Raw genomic sequence first — 22,961 nt, forward strand, 5'->3', positions numbered from 1 at the left:
CCGTTTGCCGTTTTGTTTTTTAAATATAGAATTATACAGTAGCCCTCCAAGGGAAGGAAGGGGGAATGAAAATGTTTCATTTAAAAGTTTATCTACTTGAAGTAAAGTTAGAGAGAGCGCTGAGCATCTCAGGTGCTGGTTACCCTGTAAATGAAAAATAATGAAGACAGAGAAGAGGAATATTAAATGAAGTGAATTCCTCAGGGATTCATATCTTGGCTCATATACAAGTCTGAGCTGATGCAGGAGAGGAATGGGAAGGCTGGGCTGGTTGAGAGGAGACAGTCAGAAGAAGAGAAAAAACTTCAGTGGAGCCTGGGTAAGGTGAAAAATAGCTCCACCGACAAACCAGTCCTGGCTGGATTCACCCCACATAACAGCAGTGATGGGGTTTGCCCTCAGAACCAAATGGCAAAGCAAGTCCAGTGGTGAGCTTAACCACCCATGCAGCCGAGATGTCAGGGTGGCTCAGTTTGCACGGAGCTTACTGGAAGGAAGCTGGCATCCACACCACTCCCTCTCCTCCAGCCAGGGATCCTGTCTCTGGGGACCACACAGTGCCTTTTGGCAGACACAGCCCCCTTCGTAATTCATGGCAGGCTTCCGTGACACTGTCCCTGGATGCTTTCTCTTGCCTGTGCAGGACTGTGAGACCCAGGACCAGTGCAAGAAACACCAACCCCCCCCCAGCAGGTTGCTCATCTTCTGGCTAAGACGGGTCCTGGCACATTTTTTTCTTAGCCCTGCTCTCTCCAGCTTCTCGGTGGGAGCTGACGCTGTGGGAGCCGTGTTGCATTGCTGTGTAGGTAAGTAGAAATCTCCACTCAAAAGCTCTAGCTTGGCTTCCAAGTCAACAATGAATAAACTGCGGTGGAGAATGCCGTGTTGTAATGCAGGTCCCAGCTGGCTCGGGGAACGTGGTTCTGTTGGAGACCATATTTCACGGTGTGTAACTGTGACAGGGTTTCCTGAAGCAGGCCAAATGTGGGAACATTTCTCACTCCTTGAAAGTTAATGTTTGTTCCTCAGCACAGATTTACAATTTAATTTTTTTTTTTTTAAAAAAAAAAAAAAAGGCAAGAGAAGAAATGTTGATTAATGCTGCTCTTAATCATCAAGGCTTCCACTGGGGACCACCTGGTTCTGCCCTCCCAGCCCATAACATGCATTACAGGACTAACAGTACAAAAAATCAGAGAGGAGAATATCATAAGAATGAGGCAAATTGGCAAATTTGGGTCTCACTTGCTTGGGAGAAATTCTGTGACAAAAGTAGCCTTTCCATCTTTCTGTGACCACAGAAGCTCAGCTTGGCCCAGCGCCTTCTTGGTATTGAATGTTTTCCTGGCTTCTAATCTGTAGGACCTTTCCCCAGCAAGCGTCCCTTCAGGCTCCCATTTGTAACGTTTGCATGATATATCAGGAAACATCTAATCACAGTATGTCTAAAATGAGACATCAGTCCATGACATGGAGTCCTCTCTGGGAAATTATCTGCTGCGCTGCAGGCTCTGAAGGGGAGATCTGTTACCATTCAAGAGCTGCCCCATTCAAAAACTGCTGAAGCAAATAGCAAAAATTCTCTGAGTCAAGCCTGATCCAAAGCCCCAGCCAATATCAGGGAGCCCTATTCTGTCAGAAGAGCCTCTTTTCAGATAAGACTTTCATCCAAGGTTATCCGAACACTTGCAATCAAGTGGCATTTTGTACTAACATTAATCCCGGTGTCCTGGCCACAATCCAGTTCAAGTAACAACATTCTGCCAACCTAGATTCCTCCAGAGGTTTCAGCAGGATGCAGTTTTCATCTTCCTTGCTGTCTTCCATTTCGGGGCAGTTAATTCTGGACGGTGTGGAAGACTGACCATGTTCCACTCTGCTGCTGGCAGGATTACACTGACGGAGAAAGCGGACCTTGGAGCAAGTAGGAATTATCTAGGAGCAAAATACTGCATGAAACAGTTTATTAGTAACAAATGGCTTTTAAAACACACTTGTACTTTTCCTTTATATTCTGGTATCAATTTAAAATATAGAGCTGGAATACCGCTGAGATCCCTGAGAAAGGTTATTGGCAATCCCAGCAATCAGAAAAGAGAAGTGTATTTTAAGTTGTAATCAATAGGCTTACGACACAAATGAAAGGGAGGTGTTACGTAAGGATTTTTTTCCACCGTAGAAAGCCCTGACAGCCAGTTATTGCAGTGAGGAAGAGAAGCCATCCAGATGGACTCTCTGTCACACTAATGAAGCCGTCTCATAACTGTAACAGAGCCCTCATGTATCTGCTGTGACACTTAGCAAATCCGGGCATGAATAAATAACCGAAGTCCAATTGAATTAACCTCCAACTGATCAGCACTACTAAACAAATTATCCTAAACTCCGAACGAGATTAGAAGGACTGGCACAGGCCAGAATCATGTGGTAGGAGTGTTAATTCAGTTTAACAAGTTTAAACCTAATCTCTTAGCGTTCTCTGATCCCAGGGTTTCAGGGCAAACTGGTTTCAAAATGCTCTTGGAAGCGATAGGAAAGGAAACTCGCATGAAGTTGTGAGCAACAATATGAGCAACAGGCTGGAGCCCCCTGGAGAAACAGAAGTAAAGTGAGGAGCAGAGAAAGACTGAAGCAGAGCATTTCTTGCAGACATATAAGAGAAAGTAGGAAATGACATCGATTTCCTTTTGGAATATTCAGACCTCATTTCCAGGATGAAATTTTAAAAGTTCACAGCAAATCCCCTTTTCTTGATGATTATGTTTCTAGGACAGAAATAGATAAGCATTTGTGAAATAAGGGACAATATTTTAATGCCATTTTCCTCTGTGTATAATTGCATTTTTTTCTCCTCACAGTACGTGTATGCTGTACATCAAAGGCACGATTCCATTATTAAAAACCTCATTTTATTACTTAGGATGGTAATAACAAACAGTTTTGATACTGTTGTGTGTTTTTTTTAATGTTGGTTCATTTAATTTTAATGTTGATTCTTTATGTGGTCAGTGAAAATTAACTATTTAAACTTCAGCTTTAACAGACTTAACATTTTACAGGTTTCTGAAATGTCAGATCTGCTTACAAGAGAAAACATTTATTCTGTCACTCTCTAGGGACAGGAACGGATGCAGAAAATTCTACAAGTGTTATGAAATGGAGATAACAAGGATCTGAAGCACTTCTAAACACAAATTTGTGCAGCATATGCACATGCCTCACAAAATCTTTCGAATTGCAGTATTCTTCACTGATCCAATGCCAATGTTTTGTCATAGCTATGTCCTTCAGTATGGCTTCCAGTTTCTTAAAATCTTACATTTTTTTTCAGAGATGAGTCAGGTCACTGTCTGTAGATGGAGACTGGGATCTCAGAGCTTATACATCCCACTGAAGGGTGCCTGCCTCCATTCTTTTGCCTTGTCATGGTATGTCTTTATGCAGGTCTGACATTTATGACCAAAAAATGTGTTATTCATTCTTTATGGTGATCTACAGCATAAATAACGTGGTGGGTTTTTGTTTGTTTGTTTTTGTGCTAAGTCTTTTAATTTTGACTAGATGACAAAAAAATGTAATGAACTACAAAAGAGTTCATTCAGACACCAGGCATTTCCACCATCCCTGTCTTCAAAATCTGTGAAGAACTTAAAAATTAGATGGTGCCATTTTCACCTAACATCCTAGAGTGTTTCCTAACACCCAGAATAATTCTGAATTGTTTGCATTAGCAAGGCACAGAGCTACCCACTTCATCAGATGCCTGAATATTTCCACATATTTAAGTTCTGCAAAATGAATACCTCCTGTAATTCTGAAACTTTTGTTACATGACCCTCAAAATCCAATCATGACTACTGCACACTTTGCTGTTATTTATGCAGAATATGAACTAAAAGTAAATATTGATTCTAATTTTCCACTGCGTGCACTGACTGATATCTCCCAAAGTTAACAGTAGCATTATGAGCTGCAAATGATGATGCATTGTCAAAGTTGAAAACATTTGGTTATATGCCTCTTATATTTTCAAATATTCCCAGTGCAATTTCATAACTGTCTTGAACATAATGAGACAATGGATTTTTCCTCTTTCAACTGTGTAATAATGAACAACTATTAGAAACAATTTATTATTTCCAGAGTTTAAGGGATCAGTGGCCACAGAGAAAATATGCCCTTTTCAACCAAGTTTTTAATTGTTTTCTCACTTGAAAGAGGAGCTAATATATTACTGGCGGTGCACAAAGCATTTGTCTCATCAAGACACATCATTTTAACTATGGTTGAATTCTAGACAATGGCACTATTTAATTTGCTGTCACAATTAAGTGATTTATACAACTGACTATGGTATTAGTATTATACCCATTGTCTGATATTCTCTTGTTGCTTCTGCAGGAGTCATGTTTTTATTTTGTCTCCACACTTCTTAGCAACAAAGAGCGGTACGAATTTTGTTCTTAGAAGCTATGCTATTATTATTTTTACGATCCACTCCATTTGCATGCTGTCTTTCATTTGACAGACCACCGTGAGCAACTGAAAAACTCCTGCACAAACTAGAGTGAGCTTTATGACAATTACTGCTGTCTTTACTGATCCATGGAAATAATTTCTTCAGCCATTCCAGTAATTCAAAGTTTCTGCTGCTCACAGAGTGGATCTGTTGATGGATGATACCATCCACAGGCACTGTCATGGTCATGATCAATGTAGGGCTGTTATTTGACAAATGAAAATTATGTAAACAGTACTCAGACTCAATCTTGCAGCATGATGACTCGATCTGCTCTGTACCCCCTGGGTGCAGTGCCCAGTACAGGCAGCTGTTATCTCATGATAAATATTGTGGATAAAATTATTGTTAGCACTACCAAGACTGCATGATGTAATCCTGAGCCTTTTAGGTAGTGGGAGCTCTTTAGGTAGTCTGGGGCTGTTCTGGATGTATTTCACACATTTCAAGAATGTTGTTTTAATTTCAGCAGCTGCTGAAGTCATTTCTGGATAATTTTTGCAAATAAATGTAGCATCCACTGGTTTTCAAGGTACTGACTATAAGAAAACTACTGCTGCTCAAGATCAAGCACCCAGGAAATTGTTTTCAGCAAAGTCCTTCTGTAGGTGTGACTTGCCTCACTTGTGCCAGGTTCTACAATCTCAGGAGCAGTCCCTTTCTTAAATTCTCCCCCAGCATCAAAGAAGCCCATTTCTCATCCCAGTCTCATTGATCTCAAGTCCTCCTTCCCCACTCTGCACAGCAGCCCAGAAAACACAAATGACACAGCATAACAAAGTCCTATAAGGCCTGGAGTACTTCTATTTATAGCTTGCTAAATCTGGAAAAAAAATGTAAAGAGCTCTAGTCAAATTGCTACCTAGATGTTTCCAGGCCCAGCCAGAGCGTGCTGGCTTGTTGCCATGTTTTCAAATCCTACCCTGCACACTGAGCTTTTGCAAGAGAATACGCTAGTGTTCACATGTGGGTAGTTACTATTTACACAGACATCAATGAACATTCCCATATTGTTTTCGTACTAAGTTGAAAATGCTAGAAAAAAAAAGACAAAAGGATGACCTGACCATCTCAGGCATGCAACCACATACAGCAATTCAGATGTGTAGCCGACTGCAGTCTAAGGACTACACAGAAAAGAAATAATTATTTCTTGAGCTTTATGTTTTTGTTGTTAGAAGATCGTGGTGGTGTGGTTGGTTTTTGTTGTTGTTGTTGTTGTTGTAGTTGTTGTTGTTTTTTCAGGCTGAATTCTTTACTAAGAAAAAAAAAAAAGAAGAAAAAAAGCTTAATCAATCAACAGGTAAATAGCTTAGAGGGCTTCTGCAACGCCTGATTGATTGGCTTAGCCTTCCTCTTATTGATGCAACAAATGAATGAAATAGGAGATGTCCCACACAATGGGAGCTGTGTAGAAAACTTAAGGACAAAGCAAATCTCCTGCATTGGTCTCTAGGAAATGATACTGAAACTCTGAAAGTGCTGTTCAGCTGTCACCTAAACCTGGACATGTCCAAACTCATATTTTAACCTCAGGTTTCGCTGCAAACCTGATGTCCTGTTTCTGTTCATGTGCAGAAGCTGTCCACTTTTGGTGATGTTTAATAGCCATACCTATATCAGGTGTAAACTTGACTGGGATCTAGAAACCAGGAGATACAACATCCAGCTTCAGCCCCGGCAGGCTTGACTCCTTGCTGTAGGTAGCCAGGTTCTAAGGTGTGCTTCTGCTTCATATCAAAGCATGACAGCCTCTCCCAGCTGGCTGCAAAGATATCCAGACAAGATAAAAAGGCTTCTGGGACTAAAGCTGCTCTTCAAGAACAGCACCAAATGTGCTCCTTCACTTTCCCTAGGCTCTCACTTCACTGGTATTTTCTGGACATGGACATAGCCTCCGTCAGACTCCATTTAAATGCAGTGGAAACTGCTTGAAAAAGCCAGGAGGTGGATTTCTGTCATCCCTCTTGCCCCTTTGACACAACCACCCCAAAGAGGGAGCAGTGACATGCAGGCACATAACCCTCCACCACCCACACCCTCCCGTCCTTGCTGTGATGCTGATATGGTGAAGAAGAGCACTCTGATATTGCCTGGCCAGACAAGAGCCCTTAACAGCAGCTCAGCTTCACGTACCTGATTGATAATAAGGGTCAGAATAATTCCCAAGCAGCTCGTGCATCAGGGAGAAAACTAATTCCTTTCCTCTCTCTTTGGATGCGTAGACCAGAGCCCAGCTGCACCTGAGGTTCCAGCTCACAGTCTATATTCTGCATCATAAAAGATACAAGAGAGAAATCTAAACTAGAGAAGTAATAACCTGTAAACTAATAAACCAACCCAGCGCTTTGATACCTAGGCACTCCCAAGAGTGGGGATTATTAATGGATGTCCTGAAACACTATGTGTCTAGTTTTCAAGAGAAGTGGGAAACATTTCTAATGCTCTGTGGATCCTACGCATTTGCACTATAAAATCACTTCAGATAAATGCAAAGATTATTATAAAAAGCAGGCTGCTTCCAGTCTACACACAGGCACTTAAGCATTTTAAAAAGAAGAGTAGTAAGAAGCTGCTCAAATAAATAATAATAAAGGTATAAAACTGCAGTATTGTGAGTAGTTTTTCTTGTCAAAGTATTGGGCTGCACAGTCATTGATTTTCACCTGTAGTTGAGATAGTGACATGCATGACTTATGTTTCTTCAGCAGTCAGTGCCTGGGAATGGAAGAAGAGATCCTGGAATCCTGCACAATCTCTGGCCAAGGACGTGATGGCTTCTCAGCTGCTGTCTCTCCCAATTCTTTATTTCCCTTGGAACGTAAAATGGGGCATATTAATAACCTCATATGTCAAAAGAGAGTTTATGAAGCTAAATGTAATAATGTTTGCAATGTGATTAGGGATCTTCCGATGAAAAGTGCTATAGATAACCAGAGTGTAAGTACAGATACGTATCTTTCTCAGCCAGAACATGATGGGAAGCAGGTGGCAGTCAGGCAGGCAGACCTCACGGGAAGGGTCCCTTTATCTGTCAAGGTGTGCATTCTCAAATCCCCATGCCCTGCCTGAGTCAGACAAATAACAGGAGCCTTCTCCTTAAAAGTAATCCTTTTATTTTTAATGTATTTATTTTTTGCGATGAATATTCAGGGATCAGTTATCTCTTGCTGTCTGCTTCATGTGTTTGCTATAACCTACCTCATATCCATGCCAAAACATGATTTCCAATTAAATGAAACTGTTAAAAATAACTCTTTCCTCCAAAACTAATGAAAAACAGTAAAGTATGAGGGACAGAGCTGTTTCCATGTAAGTTTGAACTACAGTGGACTGTCTTTGTCCTCCTGTCATGTAAAAAATAAAACAGAGTCTGGCAAGGATGGCAGGAAGAATCTGGTCCTTTGTGTTTCCTGAAGTAAAATTATTCTCCAGAGAAGGTAGAGCAGGAATAAACTTCTTTATGAGTCAGGAGGCTTACTGACAAGAGCTGCTATTATCTCTGTCAAACAGGCAAAGCCTCAAGTGATTGTGGTAGGCAAGGAATAGGAATGCTGGTTCTTTGCAGTGCTGGAAAACAGACTATTTGCCAGACTGTGCAGAGTGCCAAAAAGGTATCAAGCCTCTCCTTTTGCGTTAACCACAATAACCTGCTGTCGGAAGTTTTTTCCGTGGACCTCTGCTGCTCTCTAATGGTGCCTTAAAGCATTCTCAGCACAAAGTTGATGTGTTCTTCCTAGAATTTAGTTAAAAGTTTTACTTAAACTTTTATTACAAAACAAAAATATCATGAGGTTCTGAAGAGTGATCTTCTGAAGAGGTAACCCAGAATTCAGGCTTCTTTTCCTGCAGCCACAGCTGGGACATTTGGTGTCTGGTATAAAGAATTGTAAAGAACATTTAACAAGTAGAAATGAAGGCTTAGATTGCATTTTAGATGCATTGTACGCAACAAATGCGTAAGTCTGGAAAGTTGCAAATCTCTGAGAAAACTCAGTTTCCAGAGCTTTGTATAAATTGGCCAAAATCGTTACTCATAAGTACTAGCAATTCAAAGGAGGAAAGGAGAAAAATCCTAATTAGCACTAAAATAACTGTATGGACGTAACAGAAATTAAATGTTTGTATGAATTGCTCATGCTATATAAATATCTTTTTGCACGCTTCACATACATGCCGTTATCTCCCATTATAGCACAGGTGGGCAGGAGCTACTTGCTCGAGCCATATGCTTTTTGCTCAGGAACCAAGAGCAAAGGGGGCACGGGTTGAAGGGTATTTTAGTGGTGAAAACTATCCTGTTTCTCCCATCAGCAGTGAGCCAAGGTGTCCCACTGGTGCCGGAGGAGGACAGGACCCAAGTGAAGGTGGCCGTGAGCTGATGGATGGCCCCAAACCAAAGGCTTCATGACAGAATGCGTCCCCTTTGCAGTGCTGCCCTGCAGGCTTCAACCACCCAGCACCACACAACAACACCCAGCTGCTGGGCACAGACACATCCTGGGTGAAAACTGAGAGAAAAGAAAAAATAATAATAAAATTAAAGGTTAAATTTAGCAACCTCCCTTCTGCCACCAGGTCAACCCCGTCCCTCCACACACGCAGGGCAGTCACTGACGGGCACACCCCACTCCCTCCTACATTTTCAGCCGCGATTTTCAGCGAAAAACGGGCAGAAAACACGCGAGGGGGGCTTGGGGGACTGCCCGTGAGGGGAGCGGGGGGGAGTTGCAGATGGCGCCTCCCTGGGCGGGCGGCCCGGTAATGGCGGCCCCGCGCTGAGGGGACGGCGGCGGCGATGGCGGCGGCCCTGCGCCATCTCCCCGCGCCGCGGGCGGCTGGAGGGAGGGGAAAGGCGCCGCTTCTGTCGTGGCTGGGCGGGCCCGGGCGGAGAACGGCGGCGGCGGCGGCGGCGAGGCCTGAGGAGGGTAGGGGTGGCGGAGCGGGGTCTGTGCTCGGGCTGAGCCTGGGGCAGGGTGAGGGGATGGCGGGCACCTCCCGCAGCGAGGGTCCTGCAGGGACGCAGCTCCGCTCCCCTCTTCTCTGAGGGGTGCGATGTGAGGGGGTTGTTGGTGTTTTTGTCTCCTGCTTGCCTGCGCCCTCTCCCCCCCAGTGCTGAGGTTTGCAAGGTCTGGGTGGTTTTGGGGGTCTCCCCTTGGTGGCAGTAAGGGTGAGGTATGGCCGGTTCTGCTTCGTGCTGCGCTCGGTGGGGATAGGTCCAGTCATCGTTAAACTGCGAGTAGTGTGAAAACCTATAAACAGCAACTTTTCCGTGTGGGGGCACTTGGATTTCAGCTTCCTGTGAGGTGCGTGTGGACGCTGGGTTTTGACAACAGTTCCTGTCCAGGCTTACCGGTTCGCCTACACCTCTGGGTGCTGTTATGCTCTGAAATCAACTTAACCTTGGTACACCAAGTGAATGAAAGGATTCTGGCTTTTTATAGCCTGTGGTCCGTGTTTTTAATCTAATGTTGTGTTATTGTTTTCTGCAGCAATGGCAGCAAATCCCATCGTGACGTCAAAGCAGCGAGAGGAAGTGGTACACGGGGTCCCCACGGAGGTGGTGTGCACGGCGTTCTCCAACTCCATTCTTGTGGTGGTAACACAGTATGGCAAGCTGGGGACGCTCGTCTATGTGGACCCCAACACGATAGGTGACAACATTGGCAGGCCTTCGCTCACCACAAAAGTGCTACTGGGCAAGGATGAGGTACGAACAGATGCACAGCACGCTGGCACCACGGCAGAGGGGGAAATGTAGTAGGTGGGGCTGCGCTAGTTGCCAGGGAGTTGATGAATCACTGTAGTTAAGCAGTGTTTGCATAGTGGTAAAATTAATGTAAAAATCTGTTCTGAAGGAAGAGGGGTTCATCAGAAAAATGTGCACGTTTATCTGTTCTTTAGCATAAGTTTAACTAATTGAGTGGTTTGGGGGTCTGTTATTTTGTATCCTACAGGATATGGGTTGCTTTGCAGTGTTTATGGCAGGTTTGATACAGCTGGTGTTGATTTAAAGGTTACAAGATCAAACATTTGGTCTTCGATAACCTTTTCTGGGTTTCAGTTCCAATAAATTTAACTTTTCAAGTCTCTTCTCTTCCCCCCAACCCCCACCCATGCCAGCCCCATAATGGACTTTAGTTGCCCTCTCCCAAGTGTGTTTGCCAACACCTGCCCTTGATAAAGTTTAATTTGTTTTGCTTCAACAAAATGAGTTTTTATCGACTATTTCACAAAGCTGGAGAGAAAGCAGAAGGAAACGCATTCTGCAAAGCGTCAACTAGTCAAGCATTAAAACAAAAAGTTATAGAGCTACAAGATTATGAGGCTTTCCATCAGGGCTGGAGCTGTCAAATATTACTTACCAGCCTAAACTAGAAAAAAACTCTAGCAACACGGGTTCCCAATTCTGTCTGCAGCTTCTCATTATGGAGTTCTCATTCTTCAGTAACAGCTGCCTTTCTAAGATGGGAGAACTTTTGCTTTGCTAGGTGTGATATCTGCTAATTCTGAACAGCACCACCTTCAGTCTGTTTTTGTGTTTTATTTTGGAGATGGGAAGTGCCTTTGTATACTTGGTTACATAATATTTTTAAATAATTTTACCAACTTAATCAATCTAAACTTTAAGAAAAGGCTTTTTAGTTTGCTGGTTTCCTGCTTGTTGTCATTAACATCCCCGTTTGGGATGGTACAAGCTTCCAACACACAATGATAGCTAAAATCAAGCAAGCTCAGCCTTTTAATAAATACATAACTATGGTGTCAATAAAACCCAGACAGGCTGGACATTCTTGTTAAAGAAACCTCATTAAGAAAATTCTATTCGTTCTCTGCTTCAGCCTCACCATTTATTTCTGTTTCTCATTATTCTGTTAGAAACACATCTTTTACACATGGCATGCAAGGAGTGTGTATAAAACACCACTTTGAGATCTCTAAGAATTGCAGAAAACAAGACAGCTTTCTTTCCTGTCTTTTACAAGACAATAGCGGAAGAAAAGACTCTCCATACCAGCTTTCCATATTTTCCAAACTGGTGCAAACTTAATTCAAGTGCAGCTCCAGTTAAGTTGTATGAGGGTGGGTTAAGCAGCTGTCACTCTCAGGTCCAAACTCTTCCATTTTAAGACAGTTGAGAAAGTGCTTTCTAAAATGTCCTGTACCATGGCTTGGCTTTGCTGACCAGCCAAGCTGCGTGTCTGTTTCTAATCATGCTGGAACTGTTCAGCAAACTCATGTTCAGTCTGAGTCCAGTATAGACAGGTTCTCTGTGTGCTCCACGAACAAGTCATTGCAAGACTCTTCCTCTCCTAACTCACGTAGGAGGGCTCTCCCAGCTATACGAGTACACATCTGTATACCTTTGCTTTTCAGCCCCTCGTCCATGTTTGTGCCAAAAATCTGGTGGCGTTCGTGTCTCAGGAAGCTGGGAACAAACCTGTTCTTCTCGCCATGGCTTTAAAAGACAAGACCATGGAAGGAATACAAGCTCTACGGGAAGTGATCCGAAGTTGCCAAGTGTGGTGAAGTTGTACCATCTGGATTCAAGGAAATGATCTTGAGTCCATGACTCATCACCACTTTTTTAAAAGGACAAAAAATGAGAATGATGGAATGTCTTTGTGCTGGTTTTGGACATACTGAGGAATTTGATGAATTTTTCTCTACTGTGTAGAACGTTTGTGGGTTTTATTACTGTGACAGGTTTGCAGTCCATATAGTCAGTGATGAGACAAGCACAATTGTCTCAACAGACAAGAGAAATTTTATTTTTATCACTTTGGGTGGGTTGTATATTTGGGAAACATGGCTCTGCATTTGTGTCCTGAGGAGTGATAGAAGCCAAGCTCTGTAGCTACAGTGTACCGCAAAGGGGAACACCCAGTGCAGAGTGAATAAAAGAAACATTGATGAATCTAATTTTATGTGTTTTCTTTCTTACTCTGTGAAAATCACTTCACTTGAAATACAAGCCTCGGTAACAAATCAGCAGCAGTTGCATAATAGGAAAGACTTTCTTGACTGTTTTTTTTTTTTTTTTTTTTTTTTTTAAGGAAATGACTCCTATATGACTGCTTTTGTCCACATGTCAGTCCCTTCCTGATGTATTCTGAACCCATTCTTTACTTTCAGTCAAGTCTTAAAGAGAGGTAGATAATTACACTGCTCGAAGTTTGTGAAAGCTGATGACAGGATGGCAGAAAGGAACCCAAATTAGTGGTGAAAAAAAGACAAAATATTGGCTGTTTACCTATTATGTGTTACCAGCATTTTAGAGAAGCAGCATGTGCGTAGCTCTGGACCACCCACAGCAAGCTGCCCCTTTTCTAAACCATCTGTGGGAGGAGACGTGAGGTCAGAAGGACTTGTGGGGGTTACACAGCAGTGTGTCTGCCAAGTCCATTGAAAAAAAATGGTGTTACATGAAGTCATGTGAGTAAATGCAACGCTTAATAGCCCAACTTTTGCTATTTGCCTGGAAAGCACGTTTGCTTTTACCTTTTCTTTGAACAATTAACACTAAGTAGTAAATTTTTAAGTAAGCTATTACACACTTGTGTCACTTATGAACTTGACTGAGTAGACAGAGGCCAGGACTTGTATTTAAAATCTGGACAGGAAAGACCTGTGTTGTGTTAGGAACCCTTGATATTAGCAGAATCAGCACAGCCATTCCCTGTGTAGATCCAGTTGCAGGATCATTTCTGTTGCTAAAAGATCCCCTAAAGGTAGAAAAGCAGAAAATGAACTTCAGAAGGACTTCCTCTGAAGTAAGGGTTATTTACAATATTTAAAGGATAATGAGGAATGAAAGGTTTTTTAAAAGTACATTCAAAAGCTGCAGGCTTGCAGCTGCCCTTGACAAGAAATTTCATCTAAAAATAGTTTTCCAAACTGTGCTTCCAAGAATCAAAGATTTGCATCTGTCAGAACTCCAAATTTTCTCTCTTTTACACTTTTTATGTTGTTGCTCCAGGAGGGCTGAGAGAGGCATGTGGAATTTGTTAATGCTGATCCTGGTTTGCTGGTAGAGATCCTTTTCCGTTACAAAATTCTGTGTATTTCCTGGTTCGTGGTGCTCCTACAGTGTCTGTGGGCCCAGCAACTTGTGGAAAGTGTATGTTAATCAGCAAATTGAATGTAAATTACATCTTCCACTGTGGTGATAACGTCAGCACACCGCTGCTGTGCCCTGAAGACTTTGAGTGTTGCTACCTGAAAGCCAGCCACAGGTTAACCACCGTAATTTCCTGGTTCTCTTTGCCACCAGGTCTGCACACAGTGGCAGGCAAAGAAAGGACGTGGCAATCTCTCCCATTTGATGCTCGGAGCCACAACAGACTTATCTGGCTGCCTTCCTACGGGTGATAAATCAGACCACGAGCAGTTGGTCCTTCGACTTTGCTCTCTGCTCTGCAGTAAAGCTGGGGGAAGGCCTGCCCCAAAAAACAGCCACGCGAGCCTGGCTGCTTGTACAACCAGATGTCTGCCTTTTAGTCATCGTTATCCTCCAGGAAAGATTAACTCCCAACTGCAAGGAGAACCGTCTTTGCTGCCCAGGCAGGCGGCACGGTGCTCACCCACAGCCACGGGGTGCTCGCGGGGCAGCAGCGCCGGAGCCTTCCGTGTTTGCTTTCCGGGCGTGGGTGCCAAGTGAGGAGGACTGGAAAGGTACGTTTGGCAGCTTTTCTGCAGGAGGCAAAGCCCTACCTGCTGCTCCAGCCACCCTGGGGCCCAGGGAAGGGGCAGAGGGCCGGGGCTGAGCCCCCCGGGGCTGGCGAGGGTGCGCGGGGCTGGCAAGGTGAGGGTGCCCGGCTGGGAAGGTGCCCGGAGGAGGAGTCTTGTGGTGGAGGAGGGCGCAGGGGATGCGGAGGCAGGTGCACGGCAGGAGGCAGCCGAGGCTGGCTCCCAGAGGAGCCCCGCAGGGTGAGTGGGGCCTTGGGATTGGGAGGGGGGTCCCGGTGGGCTGCTGGGGCTCCCCCAGCGAAGCAGAGGCTGCCCCAGCCATCGGTCCCCAGCACCTGTGGGTGCAGGTGGCAGGGCACAGCCTGCAGCAGGAGCCCTGTGCATGCATCACCCAGTCCTCCGAGTGGGTTTGAGGAAGGCTCAGTGCTGCTCTGCCTTATTTATGGGCACATGCTGGTGGTATTGCTCCTGGTGGGGGCTGCGGGGGCTTCTGCTCCCTTCCTGACTGTCCCTGCCCTGCGGGGCTGCCGCCAGGGTGGGGTTTGTGCTCTGCAAGGCTTCCCAGCAGCAGGCAGCTGGGGAGGGATCCAGCAGCCTGTTTGTGCAAGGGGGATCCCGGACAACACGGTCCTGCAGGTGGTCTGCCCCAAGAAAGGTGCCACTGCCTGTTTTTTTGGCTCTGCACTTTCTTAGCATCCCCAAGTCGCAGGGGGGCTGCGCAGGGCAGGTGTCTGTGCTTGAGCACAGCCCAGCTGGATGGGGCACTAGCACCGTCCCGTTGAGCTGAGTTTTGGAGCTAGAATTACCCTCACACCTCCTGGCTGTCTTTGTTTTGGAAGCAAACGGGCCCTTGGCTGCATTGAATTGCCCAGCTACCTTGCACGGCCGGGATCTGATTACCTCTGGAGCTGGGAGCCCTGGCTCCGAGTGGCACGGAGGCTTTTGTTTTTAATGACTTGCTCCGACGTGTTAAGAGTTTTACAATGTGGGAGAGCCTGCCAGGGCCGGCTGCTGGTGCCGTGGTGCTTGCTCCACAGCCGGGCTGTGAAAGCTAATAGGAGGCAGCACGGCTTGGGCCAAGCATCCGCAGCATGGCGCCGGGCTGAGAACAGAATAAATGGGTCTAGCAATTAGGAATTGAGCCAGATCGTGCCCTTCCCAAGCACGAAGCTTGGGCAGAGGGAGAGCATCTGACACAGGGCATCCCCAGAAAGCACAGGGGCTGCGGGGAAGGGGGCCCAGCTCATCTCTCTCCCTCTTCCCCACGCCTCCAGCTCTCCCTGGCCTCCAGTTAATGTTTACAAGGCAGGTCCACTCTGTCCAAAGAACAGATCCCTCCCCGGGATCCTGCTTCCTGCTGGCCAGGGCAGGGCCACGACGGCTGCACGGAGCAAAAACCCCAGCTCCTGCCGCCTCTGTGAGCCCTCCACCAGCCGCAGGTACGCCGGGACGAGCCCTTGGGACCTCGCCAGCCCACGGCCACCCAGCCCGCCCCGGGCATCTCCGCTTACAGGCGGCAGGAGGTATTTTTAGGGCTGTTGATCTGACACCAGCTGGGTTTCCTCTCCTACCAGCTTGGGGTTCGGGGAGAGGGCGAGCCAGGCAAGCTCCGGCTTTGGGTTGGTTTCTGTGTTTTAAGTGGATCGAGGTCATTCCCTAGCAGGCTTATCGACAGCAGATATTTTCCTGCCTCTCGCCAGTCCGTGCTTACAGGTTTTCCTCCGGGTGATAGTTACCGAGCAGCTAAAATCTTTGTTTGTTACCAGCGCGCCGAGGAGTGTCTGCATTGGTAGAGCTCCGCTCGCTGCTGTTTTTCAAACCTCTATTGTTATACTTGGGGAAAAAGCAGCTTTCCATAGATTAGCACAGAGAGAGGCCAAACACGACAGTTTGTGCATCTGTTGGCCTTGAGATATGAAGCTGCCCTATAAATAAAAGCGTATTATTAGGCTGGTCCTTGCTGTTTGGAGCTGCAGGGTACACAGTGCCCTGTGTGTCCTGGCCACCCTCTGTGCTGGGAGTGCTTGGGGCGAGCAGTTTGGGGAGGGCAGAGCTGCCCATGGGGATGCTGTGGAGATGCAGGAGTGCTCCAGCATCCCCAAACCCCACCAGGACCCCCAAGATCCCAAAAGGGCTGAGGCTTGCTCCCTGGCTGAACATCAAGTGATGGCGATGCCAAATGCCCAGCTCCTTGGCAAACCCTGGGGTTTGTCCCTAGCGTGTCACTCGTGGGGAAAGGAGACAATTTTAATATTTTTTTTTGGGGGGGGGGGAATGACACCACAAGGATCTTGGTGTTCGGGACTCCCAAGGAGGTGATGATGTGCACACATTGTTTGCAGGGATGTCAGGGGCCTGATGGCTTGTTGGTAAGGGGCTGGATGGGGGTGACTTTAAGCCTTAAGTCTGTGGTGCCTGGTGAAAAAGGGTCCTGAGCCACAGGTGTGCTCCCAGGAGCACAAACACGGGCAGATCTTTCCTTGAGAAAATGAGGAGGAGCAAGGCAGGCAGGGAAAAGCAGGCATTTCAGGGGACACAGGGAGCACAGACACCCCCTTGGAGACACGAGGGTCTGCTCTTGAAGGACATTTGCATTGTCCTGCGGGAAACAGCAGCCCTGGCCACAGTGAATCAGCTGGCTTGGGTGAGGGACCTGCTGGAAAAGGCCTGGAGTAGAGAAAAACTCACAGTCGGTTTGTCCACGCTGCATGGGCCGGGAAACCTGCTGGGACCTTCCCCCTCCCCAGCTTACCTCCATCCTGTGCCACTCCCCGTGACTCTCCCTCCTGCAGATGAGTAATGCCACCCGGGCCGTGCCCTCTCCCACGCCACCCAGCTCCCCAGGACCCAGCACGGTGACCAGGCTGGTCTCGGCCACCCCTTCCCCAGCCCTTGCCGTGCTGATGACCACCCACAACGACTCCCAGGATGGCCAGCAGCTTTTCCTGACCACCACGGCAGCACAGGTCATCTCCGGCATCTTCGTCTGGTCGGCGCTCATCATCACCTTCCACCAGGTACGGGCAGGACGGAGCCATGGCTCTGGGTTAACGCTGGGGCAAAGCTATCGACTGGCACCAGGCTCGCTGCAAACCATCACCCTGGGTGGATATTTCCTGGGGCTGCAGGGGACATCTCTGCCTCAGGAGCGTGGACTTTGCCCATGTGCTGCCGGAGCTGGGAGAGGCGCAGGGCATCAGCAGTGCCCGCAGGCAGCACTCAGCAGGGAGCTCCAGCACGCATCTCCTCCAGCACCCCAGGCCTGTGCCTTTGGGGCACGCAGCCTTGCAGCACCCTGCCAGCAGGCACATTTTGGGATGCTGCTGCTGATCTAAGATCCCTGCTGCTGGGGCCGCCATGGGCTGAGCCGCTGCCTCTGAGAGCCAGCCTCAGCTCAGGCTCATCAGTCCTAGCCATAGCTCTGCACAATGGGCACGCTCTCCTTTGCAGATCTACACGCACCTGAGGAACTACACTGTCCCCAAGGAGCAGCGCTACATCATCCGCATCCTCTTCATTGTGCCCATCTATGCCTTCGACTCCTGGCTCAGCCTCCTCCTCCTCGGCAGCCACCAGTACTATGTCTACTTTGACTCAGTGCGTGACTGCTATGAAGGTGAGCATGGGGCAGCCACCTTGGCAGAGATGCTGACGGCAAAGCAGGACTCTCGTCCCCCTGATCCATGACTCTGGAGCAGCCTGGATTGCACACAGTGCCAGATCTCCACTTTCTTCACTTCCAGCTCTCCCTTCCTCTACGTGGAGGTTTCCCCCTTCCTTCCCCATCAGCAGCAGGGAGAGAGGTGGCCCACGGGCAGACACCTGCTGGCCCAGCGTCTGGTCATGTTCCTAGGAAAGGTTTTCTCGCTGCCTTTGAGGTAGCAAGGCATTTTTTCTAAAGCAGGTACACTTACCTAAGAAACTAGGGAGTTGGGATGTCTGAGGTGCAGGGGGAACTGTTGAGAGCTGAGGTTGCTCTTGCACCGGGTTGCTTCCCCCCAGGGCATGTGTAATACTTCAGCTTTGGAGCAAGAGAGCGTGAAACAAAAAGTGGTGGGGCTGGCCAAGAAAACTGTTCAGGGCCTGCTCCTTGCTGCCCACCAGCTGCTAGTGCTGCTCCTTGCCATTTCTGAGGTCCTCCCATGAAGGTCTCTGGCCGTTGCAAGGCTCCGGGGCTTGTCTGGGTGTGCACAAGGGCCATCTCCTTGGGCACTGCTTGGACACACAAGTGCCACCAAGTGCTCTGCGTGCAGGGGCTGTGTGTACACAGCAGAGCTGCTGCGTCGGCAGAAAAACACACTTGCCCTGTACACGTGGCGCAGTGCGTCTGGCTCAGATGGATTTGACCTACTGGTGGCCTCCCACCCACCTGGACCAGTGTCCCAACCCCTGGTGCTGTGCTGGCGTGGATGAGAGGACATCTGAGCAGGGAGGGATGGGAAATGTAAGCACCCCCTACACTGCCACCAGCCCTGCTGATCGTGCCTGCCCTTGCCTTGCCAGCTTTCGTGATTTACAGCTTCCTAAGCCTGTGCTTTGAGTACCTCGGTGGGGAGAGCACCATCATGACGGAGATCCGAGGGAAGCCCATTGCGTAAGTGGTAGTGCACCACCAGCTCCTCAGCCTTTCCTCACCTGCTTTCCCCATCCAGCTGCCCCAACAGCATCTCCTCGGCTTCTGCTTCCAGGTCCAGCTGCTTCTATGGGACCTGCTGCCTTCAGGGCATGTCCTACTCCATTGGGTTCCTGCGCTTCTGCAAGCAGGTGGGTACCCAGCAGGGAGCATCGCCTCCACTCCCCTCTGCAGCGAGGGACGAGGGCTCCCCAGGCTGTGTCTCAGTGGGTTCCTTACCCAGGGAGAAATCTTTCCCGAGATGCTCATTTTTTTCCTCCGAGGGAGCAACTCTGCCGGCACCTGGCCAGCAGCAGAGCGCAGCGCTCGCTGTCCTTGCCTCTGACTCACTGCTGAGTCAGGGTCTCCTCCCACTGCAGAGCTGAGATTTTTATCTCTGTCCAGTCCCAGGTTAGCTGCCCAGAGCTGTGCTGCAGAGACAAATCCTGGCACTGGTCTGTCTGTGAGCCAGCCAGTCCCCTGCCTCGGCGTGGCTATGCTGCTTTTTGTGAGCGCTCAGGGGCACAGCCCTGCTCCCTTCTGTCTGCTGGTCCAGATCTCAGCTGGTCACTCCAGCGATGGAGAATTGCTCACTCCTGTGTCCTGGGAGCAGGGGACTTGGCTGTGGTGGGGCCTGGGGGGGCAGGATGGCCCTGAGTGCATGGTGTCTCTCCCCTGTGCAGGCCACGCTGCAGTTCTGCATCGTGAAACCACTCATGGCCATCGTCACCATCATCCTGCAGGCGTTCGGGAAGTACCACGACGGGGACTTCAAGTGAGGATGCTGCGTGGGGCTGGGGAGGAGGCACTTGCTTCTGCTGGAAGAAGAGGATGGGTTGGGTCCCTGCTCCATCACAGGGGACAGAGGGGACGGGGTGACCTGCCAGCCCTCCCCAGGTAGCAAGGCCACAAGAAGCCAAAAGCGCCCAGGAACAGAGACCCACTGTCCCCAGATGAGGTGGGGATGAAACACCCAGGGGCCATCATACAGTCACACAAGAGAGGAAAAGCGGCAGCAGCCCCTGCTCCCCCACTTCCCATTCTCCTTCCCCAGCTGGGTTGGCCTGGGCTGCCTCCCATGGCAAAGCCACGCATGCCTCCCACCCCCTGCTCCCCTTCTTCTCCTTGTGCCTCTGGTTGCTCTCGCTCCAGCAGCCTGCTCTCTCCCCACAGTGTCCGAAGCGGCTACCTCTACATCACCATCATCTACAACTTCTCCGTCAGCCTGGCACTTTACGCCCTCTTCCTCTTCTACTTTGCCACCATGGACCTGCTGCGCCCGTTTGAGCCAGTCCTCAAGTTCATCACCATCAAGGCCGTCATCTTCCTCTCCTTCTGGCAAGGTGGGTCCCCCGTCCTCCTCCTTTCGCAGCACCACGCAGCCCAGGGATGCTGGACCAGAGCTGACCCCTCTCCCTTCCCCTGCGTAGGGACACTGCTGGCAATCCTGGAGAAATGCGGGGTGATCCCCGAAGTTCAGATCATAGACGGGAAGGAGGTGGGAGCTGGGACAGTGGCTGCTGGCTACCAGAACTTCATCATCTGCATTGAGATGCTCTTTGCTTCCATTGCCCTGCGCTACGCGTTTACCTGCCAGGTGTACAGGGAGAAGAAAGAAAACACAACAGGTAGCTCTTCCTCTCCTCTTCCTTCTTTCATCTAAGGAAAAGTGTCACTGCAGCCTCGGAGCACTCGGGCTGTTGCTCATCTGATGTCCCATCAGAGCACTTAGGCTGTTGCCCATCCATCACCCTCCTGCTCTCCTCTTTTTCAGCAAACCTTGCCCCGATGCAGAGCATCTCGAGCGGGCTGAAGGAGACCATGAGCCCCCAGGACATCGTGCAGGATGCCATCCACAACTTCTCGCCCACGTACCAGCAGTACACCCAGCAGTCCATGCAGGAGACAGAGCACAAAGTGCCGGGCCAGAACGGGCACGTGGCCTCCAAGGCAGAGGGAGTGAGCAGCAGAAAGAGCAAAAACATTGAGAAGAGGGTGCTGATCCTGTCAGACGAGGAGCTGTAGAAGTCAGAAGGGACAGTGACACTGGAGAGGCTTAAACCCATGGAATAGGGGACTGTCTGGAGGCTGAGACAACCTGGTCTTATCGGAGTGCTGAGAGGAGGAGAGGGAAGCCAGGAACTCTACTCAAAGGGCAGTCCCTTGAAGGGAAGATGCAATAACCCAGGGAAAGGTTAAATCAAACAGGGCCAGCTCCTGCTGTCCCATCTCTGCTGGTGTTAGGGACCAGGCTCTTTGCTCTGTGGCCGAGCAGCCACGTGCTGAGCTCAGTGCTTTGCTGTCAGGGTTTGGGTGCCAGCCCCGTGCCCATACCCTGGCTGGGGTCCCCAGCAAGCCAGGCACCCCGCCTGTGCCATCAGACAGACTGGCCGCCCTCACCCTCCTCCTACCTGCAAGCAGCACCCAGGCCTGAGAGAAATGCTTTTCTCAGCACGGTTCTGCTCTAGTTTCGCCTGATTTGGGTAAAAAATGATCTCAAGGGCCCTGCAGAGAAAAGCAGAGCAGGAAGGTGACTTCACTTCACCTCAAAACCCGGTAATGTTTGAAAGACATCATGCCTTATTTTTACATGTTTTCCTCTCTTCTTCCCCCCAAAAAGCCTATGGAGTCACGCAGGAGACCTTTACAGGGGAGGAAAAGTAACTCATCCCTCCAGATGGGGATGCAGCTGCCTGAGCAAGTCCCCTGGGAGCAGCAGCAGGACCTCAGTCGGACTTCACCACGAGGTCTCGCAGCTGCGTTTCTGAGAGCTGCTGGTGACAGAGGCACTTGTTTATGTCTAAACCGACTTATCGCTGAGCGGATCAGAAGTTAAAAGGGATTCCAGCTTCCTTATCAGAGGCATTATTAGGGAACCAGACTGTGACTGGTGGTGGTAGGAATGCACTGACCGGGAACTGTCTGTTCCTCCTAACCCCTCTATTCCACATCCCTACCCCTGCTTGCAGGAAACAGTGCTGCGGCCAGGCTGGGACAGACACTGGATGCTGGGGGACCTGGGGAGCTCAGCAGGGCGAGGGCTGTGTGAGCCATTTCCCAGATCTGACAAACTCATTTCACCCTTGCCAAGCTGCAGAAAGGCACACGTGCCTGAGCCCAGACAGGGTGGTATTGGCAGGGATGCACTCAGGGCAGGAGTGCTCACAGGGAGGGTTTTCTCTGTATCCATGATGGAGAGTGTGCCTCCTGTTAAACTTCCTCTCTGATTTTATTTTTTTTCAATTTCTATTCCCTTGCTGTTCATCAGACAGTCCCTGGGAACTTATTTGGGCTGTTATTTGGGGTGGGAGCTGCGTAGTGGAAGGACAGGGGCAAGTCTGGAGCCTTCAATTTGCATGGCAAACAAACCTCTGGGTAAGGCTTAGAGCCATTTTAGAGCTCCTAGTGTTTTGTTTTCCACCTGCTCCTAAGCTGCAAAATGTAAATTGCAAGATGAAATTATTTTATTTATGATTTTTTTTTTTCTAATAAACAGCAATTTCTACCATGGATTGAACAAGTGTTTTCACTTAGGTCAGCGAGCAGAGCCCACACTCTGCCCATTCCTGCTCTAATGCTGATGCTCTCAAGCTCCGTGTCCTCCTAGCCCCTCGGTGCTGGCCCAGCAGAAATACCTGCACACACAGCATCCTCCACATTCTGGCATTCCCGCAGGGTTTGTGCTCATCTTTTTCACTCCACAAGCGGTGCGTGCCCCCCTGCTTGCGCTGCACCTCTTCCAAGCCTCTCCTAAGCTGCAGATGCAGCAGTTCAGAGCCGTCGGGTCCTCATCCGCTGAGCCAAGCCCAGACTTAGGCAGCAATAGCACAAAATCTATTTATTATTATCAGAGAAAATCTTATCGTGCTGGAAGCCTGGAGTCAACACGATCAGGCTATGGCTGAGCCAGTCTTGCAAGTCTTCAGCTCTGGAGCTCCGCTGCTCGTACCTGCCCAGCCGGTGAGACCACTGCCACGTTTGGTGTCACCAGGTCTGTAAACAAGGGCCACGTGCTTGGCACGTCCAGGCACTGGGGCAGGACCCCGCTGCCCACGAAGAGCAGCATCGACAAGGCTGCCTGGCTTTGTTGCATAGCCATCACCGAAGCAGAACCGTCTCTCAGCGAACATCTTGGTCTGT

The 22,961-nt window shown here is 48.7% G+C and overlaps 2 protein-coding genes across 7 annotated transcripts; both read left to right on the forward strand.

Moving 5' to 3' along the window:
- Nucleotides 1-9,271: 9,271 nt before the first annotated feature.
- PSMG3 (proteasome assembly chaperone 3) lies at nucleotides 9,272-12,442 on the forward strand. 3 transcript variants are annotated; one of them, XM_035339883.1, is made up of 4 exons: nucleotides 9,300-9,447; nucleotides 9,815-9,925; nucleotides 10,012-10,229; nucleotides 11,897-12,442. In XM_035339883.1, exons 3-4 carry the CDS (start codon nucleotides 10,014-10,016, stop codon nucleotides 12,047-12,049), a joined length of 369 nt encoding a protein of 122 aa, XP_035195774.1. In that variant the 5' UTR covers nucleotides 9,300-9,447; nucleotides 9,815-9,925; nucleotides 10,012-10,013; the 3' UTR covers nucleotides 12,050-12,442. The 3 variants fall into 3 exon arrangements, with proteins under 3 accessions (XP_035195773.1, XP_035195774.1, XP_035195775.1); XM_035339884.1 differs by having other exon boundaries at nucleotides 9,428-9,495; XM_035339882.1 differs by lacking the exon at nucleotides 9,815-9,925 and having other exon boundaries at nucleotides 9,272-9,447.
- A 1,487-nt stretch (nucleotides 12,443-13,929) lies between these two features.
- On the forward strand, nucleotides 13,930-22,255 carry TMEM184A (transmembrane protein 184A). 4 transcript variants are annotated; one of them, XM_035339297.1, is made up of 9 exons: nucleotides 13,930-14,194; nucleotides 17,002-17,226; nucleotides 17,660-17,825; nucleotides 18,713-18,803; nucleotides 18,898-18,973; nucleotides 19,505-19,596; nucleotides 19,995-20,164; nucleotides 20,252-20,449; nucleotides 20,596-22,255. In XM_035339297.1, exons 2-9 carry the CDS (start codon nucleotides 17,002-17,004, stop codon nucleotides 20,844-20,846), a joined length of 1,269 nt encoding a protein of 422 aa, XP_035195188.1. In that variant the 5' UTR covers nucleotides 13,930-14,194; the 3' UTR covers nucleotides 20,847-22,255. The 4 variants fall into 4 exon arrangements, with proteins under 4 accessions (XP_035195188.1, XP_035195187.1, XP_035195191.1 ...); XM_035339296.1 differs by lacking the exon at nucleotides 13,930-14,194 and adding an exon at nucleotides 14,209-14,449; XM_035339300.1 differs by lacking the exon at nucleotides 13,930-14,194 and adding an exon at nucleotides 15,558-15,648.
- Nucleotides 22,256-22,961: the final 706 nt, after the last annotated feature.

Source organism: Oxyura jamaicensis, chromosome 14 (assembly GCF_011077185.1).
Source record: "Oxyura jamaicensis isolate SHBP4307 breed ruddy duck chromosome 14, BPBGC_Ojam_1.0, whole genome shotgun sequence".
NCBI classification, from domain to species: Eukaryota; Metazoa; Chordata; class Aves; order Anseriformes; family Anatidae; genus Oxyura; species Oxyura jamaicensis.